Genomic DNA, 18,589 nt, shown 5'->3' with positions numbered 1-18,589 from the left:
TTACAGCGCTGCAAGCTATTCCCCTCGGAGAGGTGGAGTACTGGAGTACTTTCAGCGCTGCAAGCTATTCCCCTCGGAGAGGTGGAGTACTGGAGTACTTACAGCGCTGCACGAGAGCTCTTGCAGTGCTGGCGGCGCGACTACACTCGCGCTTCACAGCAGCACTGGGAAGTCCTGAGTGTAGCCAAGGCCAGAGAGAGGTAGGGGTGCACAAAGAATCACAGGCAGTCTGGTTCATTTCCTATCAGAGGCATTGAGTAGCAAGCATCATTGAGCTTTGAATTTCCTGTGTTCCTTTCAATCTGCCCAGACCCAAAATGTGACACCCAGGGTGTGACAAGGACACAGAATGAGGCCCACACAAATAGGATCCTTGCAGGGGACTCTAGAAAGATTTGTAGATTATATGGCCAGGAGGGATCATTGTGATCATCTGCTCTGACCTCCTGCATTCCACAGGCCGTAGGACAGTCCTGATTAATTCCTGTTTGAACTAGAGCAGATCTTTGAGAAAAACATCCCATCACAATTGAAATATTGTCAGTGACAGAGACACACCCTGATCCTTGTTAAACTCTTTGAATGGCCAATTACCCTGAGTTAAACATTTCCACTTTGTCTCTTTTCTCAATTTGTCCACCACCAACATCCAGCCACTGACTCGTGTTAGATCTTTGCCAGCTAGTTTTAAGAACCCACTGTTATCAAGTTTCTGTTCCCTATTGTAAGTGCTGATAGAATGCACTCACATCACTCCATAACCTTCTCCTTGTTAAGTGACTGAGCTCATTGAGTACCTGGGGCAGCCTTGCACTGTCCTCCTGAGAAAGTTCTGGCTCCTGCACAGACGAGCTTTACCCCTGCTGTGAAGAGTCCCATTGTGCCAGAGAAGTGCAGTTGCTGGAACTTTAGGGTCTCTGAATCCCCAGGCTCTTGAGTACCTTCAAGATAAGGATCAAGACCTTGAACATGATGTGATATTCTCTGGGAAGTCCAACCCTTTGCTCAAAGCAGTACCAACGCCAACTAAATCATCCCAGTTAAGCTTTGCCTAACAAATGGAAGAGTGGGAATGGTCCAGCTCTTGGGAGAATTTTCCTGGATTATACACCACCCCGGTGGAATTGGCTATCGGAAGGATCAGAGTTCTCACTCCCACTCCCTTTACCCAGAGGCCTCCTTGACTTTGAGGACTCCCCTTCTGCTGTTCTGTGTGGCACTGGGCTCAGGATTCCTGGGGGGCTCGATGCCCAAACTTTTTGAGGTTGCTTAGGACAGGAGATAGAGTATCCCCACTCTGGGGTACTCTCCCCACTCTGCACATTTCTCTGACACACTGATCATTACATATAGTTCAAGAAAATAATATTTATTAAACAACAACCAATTAAAAAATAAGAAAAAATGGAAAGGTTAACAGAAAATCTGTAACTCTGTCCTGTGGGTATGGGGGAACTCTGAACAGCCATCTTTGGAAGGTAAGGGAAGTCTGTTCCTAGTCTGTTCCCCACATTTTCCAGTCCCCTGCCCAAACCCTGGCTGTGCTGCAGGGATGCTGTGGGTCGGACACTTGCTCTGGTGGTGGCCACACACTCCCAGGCTCTGGATGGCAGGGCCCTTCTTCCCAGTGTACTTGGGGGCATCGGGGTTATGATGCCCCCAAGTATAGCCTGAAAGTTCTCTTGGCTGGCAGTGTCTCCCTGTGCTGGACCATCTGCCAAGGGTCCCCCCTCACTCTTCCTAGCTGCTCATGAGATCGGGCACTGGACTGCTCCAGCTCCAGTCCCAACCTTATCCCCAGCTCCAGTCCCACTTAGGAAGGAACAATCAGATGCACACATACAGAATTGGAAATGACTGCCTAGGAAGGAGTACTGCAGAAAGGGATCTAGCTGTCATAGTCACATGAGCAAGAAACTAGAAGTAATTCTTCCACTCTACTCTGTGCTGATTAGGTCTCAACTGGAGTATTGTGTCCAGTTCTGGGTGCCACATTTCAGGAAAGATGTGGACAAATTGGAGAGAGTCCAAAGAAGAGCAATAAGGATGATTAGGGGTCTAGAAAAAATGACCTAAGAGGGAAGATTGAGAGAACTGGGTTTGTTTAGTCTGAAAAAGAGAAGACAGAGACGGGACATGATAACAATTTTCAAATATCTAAAAGGTTGTTACAAGGAGGAGGGAGAAAAATTGTTCTCCTTAACCTTTGAGGATAGGACAAGAAGCAATGGACTTAAATTGCAGCAAGGGAGGTTTAGGTTGGACATTAGGAAAAACTTCCTAACTGTCAGGGTGGTTAGGCACTGGAATAAATTGCCTAGGGAGGTTGTGGAATCTCCATCATTGGAGATTTTTAACAGCAGCTTAGACATACACCTGCCAGGGATGGTCTCGACGGTGCTTGGTCTTGCCATTAGTGCAGAGGACTGGAATTGATGACTTATCAAGTTCCCTTCTAGTTCTATGATGCTATGACCTCCTGACTTCCTCATTGGCCTGCTTCCCATGTCAATCAGCCTGACCGGGAGCATTAGCCTCTCCCCATTGCCCCTGAGGCCTGGTTTTCCATTGACTCTTCCCCTTCATTCTGATACTAGGAGCTGGTCAAACAAAAATCCTCATCAAGTTTTAGTGAGGGGTCAAAAGTCCTTTTACATTCCCCCTTGCTAAAATTCTGCCACCACCACCACAATATTCACACCAGTACAGATGGGCCCCATATTATCAACAAATATCAACATCATGTTATATATAATGTTAAAAAAACATTAACAATTAATAAAAGAACATTTAACATATTTGATGTCCCATGTCCTCTTCTTTACACTGTACATGATAATATTCATTAAAGACTACAGAGAACCAATCACCTAATCATCTCTATGTTTAACAGGCAGTACACCCTTAGTAGTCTCTGTCCCAGAGACCCAACCAAAACCAGTCCCAGAACTGGAACTCCCCATAATTGAGGGTCCATTTCAGCAAATAGCTGTGGATATTTTGGGTCCTTTCCTAAAGAAGATGCCCAGAGGAAAGCAGTACATACTCACTTTCATGGATTTTGCACCCGATGGCTGGAAGCAGTAGCTCTAAGCAACACCAAGGCTAAAAGCATGTGCCAGGCATTAACAGACCTTTTTGCCAGAGTAGGTTGACCCTCAGATATCCTTACGAATCCGGGAACTAATTTCATGGCAGGGACCATGAAAAACCTGTGGGAAGCTCTTGGGGTGAACCACTTGATTGCCACCCCATACCACCATCAAACCAATGGCCTGGTGGAGAGGTTTAATGGAACTTTGGGGCCCATATTACGTAAATTCGTAAATGAGCACTCCAGTGATTGGGACCTAGTGTTACAGCAGTTGCTCTTTGCCTACAGGGCTGTACCACATCCCAGTCTCGGCTTTTCATCATTTGAACTTGCGTTTGGCCACGAGGTTAAGGGCCCATTACAGTTGGTGAAACAGCAATGGTAGGGGTTTGCACCTTCTCTAGGAACTAACATTCTGGACTTTGCAACCAACCTACAAAACACCCTCTGAGACTCTTTAGCCCTTGCTAGAGAAAACCTAAAAGATACTCAGAAAGAGTAAAAGGCCTGGTATGATAAACATGCCAGAGAGCGTTCCTTCAAAGTAGGGGCCCAGGTCATGGTTTTGAAGGCGCTCCAGGCCCATAAGATGAAAGCGTCATGTGAAGGGCCATTTACAGTCCAAGAGCACCTGGGAGCTGTTAACTATCTCATAGCATTCCCCACCTCAAACCTAAAGTGTACCATGTTAATTCTCTAGAGACCTTTTATTCCAGAGAATTAAAGGTTTTTCAGTTTACAGCCCAGGGAGGAGATGACGCTGAGTGGCCTGAAGGTGTCTACCAAGATTTTGATATACAACACATTTCAGGAGCTTCTAACAAAGTGGCTGATGCACTTTCCCATGAAAATTTCCCAGAATCAACTGGTTAAAATCGTCCTTAAAATGTGGGAAATACTGTTAGTTCTTATATAAGAACTAGGTCTTGTTTAGTTTGGAAAAGAGAAGACTGAGAGGGGACATGATAGCAGTTTTCAGGTATCCAAAAGGGTGTCAGAAGGAGGAGGGAGAAAACTTGTTCACCTTAGCCTCTAACGATAGAACCAGAAGCAATGGGTTTAAACTGCAGCAAGGGAGGTCTAGGTTGGACATTAGGAAAAACTTCCTAACTGTCAGGGTGGTTAAACACTGGAATAAATTGCCTAGGGAGGTTGTGGAATCTCCATCTCTGGAGATATTTAAGAGTAGGTTAGATAAATGTCTATCAGGGATGGTCTAGACAGTATTTGGTCCTGCCATGCAGACAGGGGACTGGACTCGATGACCTCTCGAGGTCCCTTCCAGTCCTAGAATCTATGAATCTATGAATAATCAGTATTATGTTTATAAGTGCATGTGTCTTGTTAACTCTGTTTTCTCCTAGAGCACCAGGAAGAAATCAAAGCCAGCGTGGAAAAGGCTGTCCAGCACCATCTGTGATTTGGGGGGGCTTGTCATGAACATAGGGGGAATGGTAGCAACCTTTATGTGTCCTTGGCAGCTGTACTGGATTGCCTTACCTGTACAGGGTTAAGCAGTTCAAATAACCTAGTTGGCACCTGACCAGAAGGACAAATGAGGAAAGAAGACACTTTCAAATTTAGGGGCAAAGGACATGTGTCAAGGTGTCACCCCCACTCTGAACTTTAGGGTACAGATGTGGGGACCTGCATGAGATAACCCATAAGCTTATTTACCAGTTTAGATCTAGTAGCTGCCATCACCAAATAGTTTAAACAAACGTTTATGGGAGAGTCATTTGGAAACTCTGTCTTCCCCTCAAATATTTCCCCAGTCTTTATCCCCCTTTTCCTGGCAGGATTGAGACTGGTTCACCTCCCACCAATTCCTGGTGAGCCCAGATCCAGATCCTAAACCCTTGGATCTTAAAACAAGGAAAAATCAATCAGGTTCTTAAAAGAAGACTTTTAATTAAAGAAAAAGGGTGAATGGAATACGTCTGTGAGATTAGCATGCAAGCTACTCTCACAGACAACAGATTTAAAACACAGAGGATGTCCCTCTGGGCAAAACCTTAGTTACACAAAGAACCCCAATTTGATTCTTCCTCTATGCAAAAAGAAGTCACAAAAGAAAATAAACATAATCTAATACATTCCTTCTCTAAACACTTACTACTTTTAAGAAATGTTAGATGGCTGATTTCTGGATCCTTCACTTTGGCACAAAGTTTTCTGAACAGACAAAGGACTGGAGGGAGAAGCAAAGCAAGTACAATATCTCCTGAAATTATACCTGGAATAATCCATTTAAAACCACAGAAACTGTGAATAGGGCAAGGAAATTCCTGTGCTACAAAGGTAGTTTTATTCCTGTTTTTGTAACTGTGAAGCTGAGCCCAGAGGGGAATCCTCTGTGTTTTAAATCTTTTTATTATCCTGTAAAGTGACCTTCCATTCTGATTTTGCAGATGTGATTCTATTGCTTTTTTTTTTAAATAAAATTCTTCTTTTAAGAACCTGATTAATTTCAGCGTCCTTAAGACAAAGGGTCTGGACTGTGCTTACATTGCTAAGGAAACTGGCTGGTAGTTTATTCTCAAGCCTCCTCAGGAAAGGGCGTGAAGAGGCTTGGGGGGATATTTTGGGGGGATAGAGATTCCAAGTGACCCTTCCCTGAATATTTTGTGTAAATCACGTGGTGGCAGCAATATAAGTCTAAAGAATTTGTGCCTTGGAGAAGTTTTGACCTAAGCTGGTAAAATATAAGCTTAGAGGGTCCTTCATGCAGGTCCCCTCATCTGTACCCCAGAGTTCAGAGTGTGTATGTGTGAACCCTGAAAATTTGTTACCCATATTTTCTATTGCTCTGTCCCCAGGTAACACCAGGTCAATTTGAGGGATCTGTCCATTTTCATCAGGGTTTGGATTTTCCCCGTTGGTTTCAGTCTCCTCGGGACATGTTGTTCTATGCCTCCTATGTGCCCTGATTCAAACCATAATATTAAAATAATGTGGTACCACTTATATTTTTTTTAAAAAAAGGCATAACGTTGACTTTTGTTGCAATCAAAATAAAAACAATAAAAAGTAGGCACGTGACTACTGGTATTCTCTTTGATCTTTCCAGTCAAGGATGGGGCCTGGGCAGAGACAAATGCATCCTGGGGGTGAACGCATGGCTACGAAGATGGTGTCACCAGGAATGCTTCAGCTTCCTTGTCCAAAGGATGATGTTCCAGGAAGGACTGCTAAGAAGAGATGGGGTCCTCCTATGAAGGAAGGGGAAGAAGATATTTGGAAACAGACTGGCTAACCTAGTGAGGAGGGCTTTAAACTAGGTTCAAAAGGGGCAGAAGACCAAAGCCTACAGGTAAGTCAAACACATGGAGACCTGGGAGAAGGGTCAGAAATTGGGGGGAGCATAGGCTGTAATCGCAGGGATCAACAAGAGACAAGACAGAACCGGGGTGGGGAAAATCAAATCAATAGCTTAAAAGTTTGTATACTAATGCAAGTGTGATGGGTTGGATCACAGAAACCTCCTTGGGAACTGCCAACTGATGTACCAAGACTTCTGCCCCTGCTTTCCCTGCCAGCCTGGGAATCCAGCACCCTGTCTTGTTAAGCCAGACACACCAGTCTGCTCCAACACAGACTCAAGGTCTGAACCACATGCCCCAAAGCTGCAGACATAACTGAAAGCAACTTACGGAAGTGTTCTTGTCTTTAACACTCAGATGCCCAACTCCCAATGGAGTCCAGACCCCAAATAAATCTGTTTTACCCTGTATAACGCTTATACAGTGTAAACTCATAAATTGTTCACCCTCTATAACACTGATAGAAAGATATGCACAGATGCTTGCCCCCCCCCCAGGTATTAATACATAGTCTGGGTTAATTGATAAGTAAAAAGTGATTGTATTAAATACAGAAAGTAGGAGTTAAGTGGTTCCAAATAGTAACAGACAGAACAAAGTGTATTACCAAGTAAAATGAAATAGAACACACAAGTCTATATCTAAGAAAACTGAAAGCAAATAAAACTTCACCCAGTAAGTTTCCTTTTACAGACTTGTCTCCTTCTAGTTTGGGTCCAGCAATCAGTCACACCCCCTGTAGTTACTGTCCTTTGTTCCAGTTTCTTTCAGGTATCCTTGGGGGTGGAGAGGCTCTCTCTTTAGCCAGCTGAAGACCAAATGGAGGGGTCTCCCAGGGGTTTAAGTAGACTTTCTGTTCTGGGTGGAGACCTCCTCCTCTCCCCTATGCAAATTCCAGCTCCAAGATGGAGTTTTGGAGTCACACGGGCAAGTCACATGTCCATGCATGACTCAGTTTTTACAGGCAGCAGCCATGGTTTACCTGCTCCCTTGAATGTCCTCATGTAGACATCTTATGTGGATTGGAGACTCCCAAGATCCATTATCTAAGTGCTTTTTGACTGGGCACTTAACTTGCACATTCCTTTCTCAAGAAGCTGATCAAATGCTTTACAAAGGTTACTTAGAAATCAAGCAAGAACACAGCCAATATTCATAACTTCGACTACAACGACACATGCATACACATAGGATGAATAGATTCAGTAGGTCATAACATTTACAGAGGTATGTTACATGGTATATGTAGCGTAAAACATATTCCAGTTATGTCATATATACATTCATAAGCATATTCCCATGAAGCCTTATGGGGTACACCGTCACAGCGAGAAGTGTGGGGAATAAGCAGGAAGAACTCATAATGCTGGTCAATGAACACAGCTATAACATAGCTGGCATCACAGAGACCTGGTGGGACAATAGGCATGACTGGAATATTGGCATAGAAGGGTACAGCTTGCTGAGGAAGGATAGGCAGGGGAAAAAGGGAGGAGGTGTTGCCTTATATATTAAAACTGTATACACTTAGTCTGAGATTGAGATAGAAGTAGCAGACAGAGTTGTTGAAAGTCTCTGAGTAAGGATAAAAGCAGTAAAATATAACCAGGAAGAAGAGGTGAATGAGGAGTTTTTGTAAACAACTAACAAAAACATCTAAAGCACAGGACTTGGTGGTAATGGGGGATTTCAGCTACCCAGACATTTGTTGGGAAAATAATTCTGCAGGACACAGATTATCCAATAAGTTCTTGGAGACAATATTTTGTTCCAGAAGGTGGAGAAGCTACTAGGGCAGAGGCTGTTCTAGACTTGATTTTGACAAACAAGGAGGAACTGATTGAGAATTTGAAAGTGGAAGGCAGCTTGGGGGAAGTGATCATGAAATGATAGAGTTCATGATTCTAAAGAATGGTAGAAGGGAAAACAGCAAACTAAAGATAATGGATTACAAGAACGTAGACTTTAGCAAACTCAGGGAGTTGGTAGGTAAGATCTCATGGGAAGCAAGTCTAAGGGGAAAAACAATAGAAGACAGCTGGCAGTTTTTCCAGAGAGACATTAGTAAGGGCACAAGAGCAAACTATCCCACAGCATAGGAAAGACAGGAAGTATGGAAAGACACCACTCTGGCTTAACCAGGAGATCTCAAATGATCTAAAAATCAAAAAGAATCCTATAAAAAGTGGAAACAAGATTATAAATTACAAAGGAGGAATATAAACAAATAACACATGTATGTAGGGGCAAAATTAGAAAGGCCAAGGCACAACACGAGATCAAATTAGCTAGGTACATAAAGGGTAAATAAAAACATTTTACAAATCGATTAGAAGCTAGAGGAAGACCAAGGACAGGGTAGGCCTATTATTAAATGAAGAGGGAAAGACAATAACAGAAAATGTGAAAATGGCAGAAGTGCTTAATGACTTCTTTGTTTCGGTTTTCAGCAAGAAGGTTGCCATAGAGAATGCCAGTGAAAAATGGGTAGGTTCAGATGCTAAAATAGGGAAAGAACAAGTTAAAAGTTACTTGGACAAGTTAGTTGTCTTCAAGTCACCAGGGCTTGACAAAAGGCATCCTAGTATACTCTGAAGGAATTGTCTGAGGAGACATCTGAGCCATTAGCTATTATCTTTGAAAAGTCATGGAAGACAGGGGAGATTCCAGAAGACTGGAAAAGAGCACATATAGTGCCTATCTATAAAAATGGATGGAAGGGCAACCCAATCAATTACAGACCAGTCAGCTTAACTTCTGTACCAGATAAGATAATGGAGCAAATAATTAAGGAATCAATTTGCAAATATCTAGAAGATAATAAGGTGGTAAGTGATAGTCAGCTTGGATTTGTCAAGAACAAATCATGTCAGACCAACCTGTTAGCCTTTTATGACAGGGTAACAAGCCTTGTGGATTGCGGGTAAGTGGTAGATGTGGTATATCTACACTTTAATAAGGTTATTGATATAGTCTCACATGATCTTCTCATTAAGAAACTAGGAAATACAACCTAGATGGAACTACTATAAAGTGGGTGCATACCTGGTCGGATAAGTGTTCCCACAGAGTAGTTATAAATAGCTCACAGTCATGCTGGAGAGACATAACATTTGGGGTTCCACAGGGAATCAGTTCTGGCTCTGGTTCTTTTCAATATCTTCATCAACGATTTAGATCATGGTGTAGAGAGTACACTTACAAAGTTTGTGGATGATACCAAGCCAGGAGGGTTTGCAAGGGCTTTGGGGGATAGGAGGAAAATTCAAAATGGTCTGCACAAACTGGAGAAATGGTCTGAGGTAAAAAGGATGAAATTCAATAAGGACAAATGTAAAAGTAATCCATTTAGGTAGGAACAATCAGTTGCACAAATACAAAATGGGAAACAAATGATTAGGAAGGACTACTGAGGAAAGGGATCTGAGGGTCATAGTAGACCACAAGCTAAATATGAGTCAACAGTTTAAAACTGTTGTAAAAAAAGCAAACATGATTCTTGGATGCATTAACAGGAGTGTTGAAAGCCAGACACAAGAAGTAATTCTTCCGTTCTACTCTGCGCTGATTAGACCTCAGTTGGAGTATTGTGTCCAGTTTTGTGAGCCACATTTCAGGAAAGATGTGGACAAATTGGAGAGAGTCCAGAGAAGAACAACAAAAATGATTGAAGGTATAGAAAAGATGACCAATGAGGGAAGATTGAAAAAAAAAGTGTTTGTTTAGTCTGGAAAAGAGAAGACTGAGAGGGGACATGATTACCATTTTCAAATACCAAAAAGGTTGTGACAAGGAGGAGGGAGAAAAATTGCTCTCCTTAACCTCTGATTGTAGGACCAGAAGCAATGGGCTGGAATTGCAGAAAGGGAGGTTTAGATTGGATATTAGGAAATAATTTCCTGTCAGAATGTTTAAGCACTGGAATAAATTGCCTAAGAAGGATGTGGAATCTCCATCGTTGGAGATTTTAAAGAATAGGTTAGACAAACACCTGTCAGGGATGTTCTAGATGGTTCTAGTCCTGCCATAAGTGCAGGGGACTGGACTTGATAACCTCTTGAGGTCCCTTCCAGTCTGTCTGGCTACTCCATTGCTGTACCTGAAATGCTGGTTTTGAATGTTTCCAGCCTCACATCATGCTTTTGTAACTTACAAATTGGAAGATTTCATAGCTTCACATACAATGATAGCATATACAACCCAGTGAAATATCAGTGTTTAGCAGATCAAGACGTTTAGAATGATGCAAAGCATAATTTCATCACCATGGTGAATATGGGGTGCTTTGGGGTGAAGAGTGTCAAAGAGATTGTGGGTGTTTAACTCTATCAGATCTCTGCTCTCGCTGATAAACTGCCAACAGAAGCTCACAATTTTGCAGGTGCTCTGTCTGGCAGGAACCAAGAGATGAGCATGGAAAGTCCCATGACACATGCACACAGAAGGTGCAAAGCTACCTGTTAGCAGTTATTGAGTGCTCAATAGCCTTTATAAGGCAACAGGTATAATACAAAGGAAAACACAAATGGGGTGGAGAATTTAGTAAGATAATTAGAGAATGTTTATTGGGCCAAGAGCAAGACCAGAACTGCCCACCTGGGTAGGGAGAGGGTTAATGCTTGCAACAAAGGGAAATGCCTAACAAACATGTGGGCTCACTCCTTGGGATGTGGGGGAGGGGAACGAGTGATTCAGATATGCTTCTGCAGGCTAAGCTCCTGCTACAATAAACACACATCTGTAACTGAAGACTCCAGTCTCTGTGCATTCCTGTGTGTCCGTTGGTCAAGCCTGAAGACATAGGATACCCTAATTGTTTGTCTGTCCATCGTGTCCAAAGGCATACCCCAACAGAGATGATCCAGCAAGTGATGGGGAGGGGAGGAGAGGAGCGAGTCACCAAGGTAGGGCCTTGGAGGAGGAGGGAGGAACCTCAGGGCAATTAGAAAAGGTGGCAGCCCAATTAGTTCTACATAGACCAAATGCCCAGTTAATCATCCTGACACAGCACAATAAGGTCAGCAAAGTATTTAATGTCTCTTTGACTATCCAGCAGGTAATTCAGGGAAGAGGGACCAGCTCCATGTCACTGACCAGCTCTGCATGGGGCTTTGTCTCAGAGCCAAAGAACCAGGAGAAAACTTTAGGTCCCTTTATGAGTAAAAAGCTGGAGCAGCCTGTCCCGGATCTGTTTGGTCCTCACCCCATAGATGATGGGGTGCAGCATGGGGGGCACGAGGAGGTAAACATTGGCAATGAGAATGTGGAAGTGCAGGGGCACATTGTGGCCAAACCGGTGTGTGAGGAAGGAGAAGAGACCTGGGATGTAAAAGGCTAAGATGACACAGAGGTGGGAGATGCAGGTCCCAAAAGTCTTGAGCTGGGCATCCTTTGTGGGGAGGATGGAGATGGCTCTGAGGATCTGGATATAGGACACAGCAATAAAAAAAACATCCAGACCAATTACAGAGAATACCACAAAGAGACCATAGTAACTACTGATGCGGATGTCGGCACAGGCCAGATTCACCACGGCCATGTGCTCGCAGTATGTGTGGGAAATGATGTTGGTTCTACAATATGGCCACCTTCTGGCAAGGACAGGATGGGGCAGTATGAGCATGATGCCACGCAGCACCACGGCCAGGCCAATCTTTGCCACCACAGGGTTTGTCAGGATGGTGGAATGTCTCAGGGGATTGCAGATGGCCACATAACGATCGAAAGCCATGGCCACGAAAATCCCAGACTCCATTGCTGAAAAGCAGTGAAAGAAGTACATCTGGGTGAGGCAGGCACTGAAATCGATCTCCCTGGAACTGAACCAGAAGATGCTCAACATTTTGGGCAGGGTGGATGTGGACACGACCAGGTCAGTGGTAGCCAGCATGCAGAGGAAATAGTACATGGGCCCATGGAGGCTTGGCTCCCTCTTCATGATGAACAGGATAGCGAAGTTCCCGAAGATGGCTATGGCGTACATGGTGAAGAAGGGGATGGAGATCCAGACATGGGCCGCCTCCAGGCCAGGAATGCCCAGCAGGATGAAGGTGGAGGGGTTGGTGAAGTCAGTTGTGTTGGAATCTGACATGGAGTAGGGGAGAAGGTGTCAAACTCTGAGGTAGAACAGTATCTCCTGTATGTACCATATGTTCTCCTGACTTCCTTTATGTGCCCTGGGTCTAGGGTGATGGTCGCAGTACAAATGCCTGGACACAATACTCCAACTGAGGTCTCAGGAGAGAACTCTGTGGGACTAGAATAAATTGATTCACTGGAGGACAGTGAAGGGGTGACCAAGCATTAATGGATTGACCTTGGTACGTGGCAGAGTGAGGGGCATCATTAAATAAAGCTTAGAGTTCAACCACTAGTTGACCAAACTCTTCAGCCACAGTGGCTGGTGGGGTAACCATGTTGTGGCTTGGGGCACCTGTGTATTTTGGCCTGGTGTCTCAGCTTAGTGCTTGAGCTAGTCGGTGTAGATAATATATAAATGGCATTTGCTTTATACTATTTATACAGGCCAAATCACCATCTAAAAATAAAATGGACTATGTCACAAGAAGTATATTAACTCTCACAGAAATAACATATCACAAGGATTAAAAAAAAAAAACCTTAGCAAAACATACTAACATCTATTTTGAGAGCTTCTTTCTTTTGATGCTGTGGACCTGCAGTTGCTTCCTTCTCAGTCTGTTTTACTTCTTTAACCCCGCTTCCTCTCTCGGTGGAAAGTAACTATAGTTCCAAAACAGTTTTCCTTAGTTCATTGGAGCAAAATCCTCAGATGTCAGATTTCCCTGTGTAGTTTAAAATTGGTTCCCGGCCAATGGGAGCTGCAGGGTCAGTGCTCGGGGCAGGTTGGGGGAAGCGTGCGGAGGACAGGTTGCCACTTGTGGGGATCTTCCCAGATCTGGCACCCTACACCCGCTCCCGTGCCCCAACCCCTTGCCCCGAGCCCCCGTCAACACTCAAACTCCCTCAGGACAAACACACACACTCCATGCCCCAACCCTGCATGCACACACACACACATACACACACACACACACACACACACACACACACCCGCCGCACTATGAATCCCTCATGGCTGTCCCTTTGCCTAGGAGCAGCAGGAACATGTCATTGCTTCCAGGGAGCCATGCAGAGCCAGGTGCCTGCTGGCCCCACACCAACCAGACTATAAACTGGACTTTCATTGAAGATCAGAAATGCTGGTTTATAGAACTTTCCGGTTGGTAAAGTGCCAGATAACATAGTTTTTACTGTACTATCTTTTTTCTTTTTAGCAGCTATCAGTGGGTTTATTACTGTAGATAGCTAGTTAGTAACTATCCAGAATAATTAAATAGAACTAAAAAGAATATAAATTCTGAAATTCTTAGGTGCAATAAGTTTGGACACAACTTCATTTTTTTCTAGAAGAGTTTGTAAGCATTCTGTGTCAATCATATGACTCTGAATAATAAAACTAATTTGGAAAAAGACATTTTTTTCTTTTCCATATGTAATTGAAACCTGTCATTTATTGTTTCAGCACAGGTGTCTAGTTCCATAAATAAACTTCCCTCTTTACCTCTGTAACAAGGATCTGTCATCTAGATAGCATAAAACTCCATAATATCTGGAATATATTAGGTTATAATACAGCCTGAGTACTAAATACTCTCTAGTGAAGCCTCATACCCTGGAATGGGTATTTTGAGATTTTTCATTTGGGCACTACCTGCAGTTAAACTCCAGCAAATCTAAAATGTCCTCACGTAACCATAAATGGGGTGGGTAAACCATGGCATTTGTCATAATGTTGTGGATTTGTACCACTGATAACTGAAGAAAAAGATTTGGGGGGGTTGGGGCTGGATATTGATCCATAGCTAACTAAAGCCAATGGCTATCTCATAATTTTCACAAATACAGGTAATGTCATCTTGTTTCAGACTGCAAATTCCAGAACTTCCGTAGGAAACAACACTTTACCTAAACAGATTATTATTCAACAACTTGTTTTACAGCATATTGCAATGGTCTTGTCTTGCAAAATTTTGACTTGGCATGTGCAACTTGTTCTTAAGACTGCACAGTAATAAGCATCTGAACCTATCTTACACACACGCTTTCAAAAATATCAAATACTTTATTTACCAGGACAAGTGAATATGTACATGCTGTCACTGGTTACTCTAGTAATTGCAGTTCTAAGCCCGTTCACTACGATGATACCCAAGTTGTGCTCTTTCCATGAATGCCCTTTTATACTTTAAATTCCCCCAAATGTCCAGTATCAGCTCAGTGTTGTTTCTAAGGACACCTGACTAAATATTTTACAATATAACTGAAAGATGGCATCTCCATTAAAGATTTCTATTTTAACTTTTCTTTTTATGTACTTGTAATTATTAATTACATGTTTTCTCTGGTCTGAACAGATCGTTCTTCCAGCTGAGGAGCTGTCCTTTAAAGGTTCTCAGGTTCTGCAGCAAGCTACTTTGCTCTTCCTTCTCTGCTTCTTCTGCAGTCCCTATGGTACTATCCACTGGAAAGGCTGGGCTTCTCTCAAAAAATCTCTCATAAGGTTTCATTGATAATTTTAGTTCCAGAAACCTAATCTTGTAAAGGAAGCACTGTGGTGCATAGTGCCCTAAAGCTGACCTCTCAGAAAAATTTTTGTTTCTCCAATCTATTCTGTTCTTTCACTGAATGGATTGTCTTCTACCAAAGTGGCACACGCTTGTTTTCACTTCAAAATCTGCCCATTTTTATGGTCAAAATTAGTGATGATTTTTTGTATATGCTGCTCGAAGCATGTCTCTCAATTTAGATTTTTTTTCCCCTGGCTCTGTTATTGCAGTGGTCTGAAACATTATGTTCCTATGAAGAGAAGCTTATTCTGGGAGTGTCATAGCACCTTAAACCTCTAAAACCTTTTCACTAGATTTTTGTCATGACATTGTCCTAAAGTAATTGGGGTGGGGGGTTATCCACTACAGTTCAATACTGCTTTTTTATTTGCTTTTTATTCATTAGCAACTACATTAATTATAAGTTCACATAAATCTATGTAAATATTAAAACACTCTAATTAACGTAAATCATAAGCTACAGCAAATACAACATGCTATACATACCTCTTCCATAATTTACTTTGAGGACTTTATGCAACAGATGTCATTGTGCATCCAAAAGTATGTAAGGTTTCAATTCAGCAGCAACTAGCATCCAGGGGAGAAGCTGCCAGAGGAACTGAGTCCTGAAACAACATCTTCAAGAAACGGTTGTGGGGAGCAGGCCAGAAAAGCCTATTGGGAGCTTAGAAGAACAATATCCATAATTTATTATAATTCCCTGAAGTATGCTAGGCACTTCACAGTACAAATAAAATGGCAGTCAGGAGGCGCACCAGAGGCTCTTTGTCTGGCCAAAAGAATTGAGGAAGTGCAGGCTCTGATTTGTAGGGGGAAATTTTATAAGATTTCTGCAAGATGGGTCATTCTCAGTTGTGCCACTTTTGAGACCAAAATGCACAAATTCCATTTATTTGAGCTAAACAGTAGTTATGCTCAACCTGTGTGCTAACCAAAAGAACCCCAGCAATCCAGACTACACTGATGATATGTCAAAAGTTCTTTGGCTCTGCCTGAAAAGGACAGCAGAGTTCAGACATGTTCTTTGTTCCATAGGGAACTCAGCAATAATCCTGCAAGTCAACTTTGAATGAATGGAAAAAAGATCAACCCCAAGGATACCTTTTTTATTAATGATGATGTTTTGTTTAGAACTGACACCGCTGTTGGGACTGTACAAGATACAAATAATCCCTGCCCTGAGAATTTATAGTCTAAAATAGTTGCAAAAAAGATGACATAGTTGGATAGTCAAAGGAGGGTAGTGAACCTTCTAGGAGAATTTTGAATGAGGAGTTAGGAAGAAGGGTCAGATACCTTCCAGCCCTTTCAACCTGGGCAATAACTTAGACCTGGATAATGAATGCAAAGGCATCCTTTCTTAGAAATCTGTAAGGCTGTCACATGAGGTTTAGTGAACATTTCTGCCAAATACTGCAGAACGGATGTGCAGGCTTCAGCTGAGACAGAAGGATACTTTAGATGGCTGTAAAATGCTATCCTTATACATCAATACTGTTTTGGGACTGTTCTAGACAGATGGAGGAACAATAAGTCTTGTTAACTTCTTTGTGTTTTGTGTATCCAGAACCTTTCCAATCAAGCTTAGCACAGGCTATTTTTTTAAGAGCGAGATAGAGCTATAACTTTACAAAAGATCACTGGATCATTCCAGGTTGTCTAGGTAACTTTACATATTTCCTGTTTGACTGTTCCTGTTGTATGTTCATTGCTGTTGAAGTGTCATCTGAAGATTCTGAGATGGCAAAACCCCTAGATACTTAAGGATGTTCAGGTGTAAGCTCTTCCTCTGTGCACCAACATAGAAGAAATGTACCTACATATCTAGTTTGGCATAGAAGATCTAGAAGAAAGAGAAGCAAATATTTCTAAGAGTAACTAGTGATTTTGTGTGGCCACCTGGAGACATCCTTATATGGGCCTGAATTTTTCATAAACAGCTGAGCGCTCATCCTTTGAAAAAATTAGGCCTTTTTAAGATCTGTCAAGTTGAAAACCCCAAATCACTAGTCATTTCTGAAAAATCTTGCCAATATGAATAGGTATTTGGTTCATGTGAGCTCCTTTTTCAAGGGGAGCAAGGACATTTTCTGCTTGGTAAAAAGAAATGTGACAAGGAAGTGACATTTGGTACCAGTGATCCAGTATACTCTGTAATTACAGCAAATGTCATCTTATGTACTGTGGTAATCTAGATAACTAGACTTCCAAAACCTACTGTATAAAGTTATATATTCAAATTCAAAGGCATTGCTCTCAATATGCATCAGTGGACAATCTTAAATCAGCTAAGGAAGTTTTAAATTACTTACAGTTTATCCTTATTCATCTTTTCATTGTTTAGCCATGCAGAACTTTTCACTCTAAGAAAATTATGGAGTTGAACTGGTACAGCAGAGGTACTGTCACTTGTAAGGGTGCCTATTAAGTATTTGCCATGCTTGTTAAACAAAGTTTCTGGATTTTGACAAAAATTTACTAGACATTTTTCAGCTGTTGCTCATTGACAGCTAAGTTAAAGTTATCTAAATCAGAGACTTCTTTTAAATATCTAAACACAATGAGAAAAATGAAACTGAACGGGTCTACATATTCATTTTCTTCTTTTTTTTAAATTTGTGTAGACTTTTGTAAAGTGCTGTAATGTTTACCTTTTTTAAAAGGTAGTTTAGCATGTATGAGATACTTCAATAGCTAAGGTAATAGCTCCATCAATTGACACATATGGGAAATGATTCGTGTTTAATTAAAGATGGATCTAGGCCAAAACTCCAAATCAAACCACCTTCAAATGTTGAAAAAAGTTTAGATCCATATGCAGACTGACTCAGACCCTTCTCTGTATTTAGTACAATACCGTATAGGTGGTGGTCTGAAGGAAGTAAAGCCAGCAAAGGAAAAGACAAATTAATCATCGATGAGTCTGAGTGTTCTTTTCTTCATCCCTCTTCACCATATTAGTGAAATCAGTCCCTTAATAGTTTACTTTCTTTTATTCATTATTTGTTTGAGAATTTCCAAATACAATGCTAATATAATTTCACTTTTAGCCATAGTAGCTGTTGCAATTTAAAAGTGAAGTCTCTGGAATTATACTGCACCCTGATTCTTTTCATTATCAGGAATCCATCCAGACACATTGATACCAAGATGAATGACACATTAAGTATCATTAGAAAAATATACATCATAGCTCTATGAAAGATATCATAGCCCCACTGCATCTGACTGCTTTCTCCCTGTCCTACTGGAGCTCTCCAAGTCAAAGTCAGGGGCACCCTAGAGACTAGTTCAAACTGTTACTTTCCCTTCTTGGGTAGGAGCACCTGGAAGCTTTCTCCCCAGCTCCTAGGAGCACCCAGGTGAATATCATAAACATTCATTTGTGTAATCCAACCACTGATTCAAATGAAGATCAGGTCCTTCTCTGCATCTTGGACTAGATGACTTCCTGAGGTCTCTTCCAACCCTAATCTTCATGATTCTATGATCTTATTAAATAAACTACCAAACCTGAT

The 18,589-nt window shown here is 42.1% G+C and overlaps 1 protein-coding gene across 1 annotated transcript; it reads right to left on the bottom strand.

Annotated features, from left to right (window-relative positions):
- Window positions 1-11,560: 11,560 nt before the first annotated feature.
- On the bottom strand, window positions 11,561-12,553 carry LOC128830279 (olfactory receptor 52M1-like). The gene has a single exon (XM_054016074.1). It carries the CDS (start codon window positions 12,506-12,508, stop codon window positions 11,561-11,563), a length of 948 nt encoding a protein of 315 aa, XP_053872049.1. The 5' UTR covers window positions 12,509-12,553.
- Window positions 12,554-18,589: the final 6,036 nt, after the last annotated feature.

This window comes from Malaclemys terrapin, chromosome 1, assembly GCF_027887155.1.
Source record: "Malaclemys terrapin pileata isolate rMalTer1 chromosome 1, rMalTer1.hap1, whole genome shotgun sequence".
Classification (NCBI taxonomy): domain Eukaryota; kingdom Metazoa; phylum Chordata; order Testudines; family Emydidae; genus Malaclemys; species Malaclemys terrapin.
The sequence above is the reverse complement of the archived record's forward strand: the minus strand, read 5'-3'. Positions and strand labels throughout refer to the sequence as shown.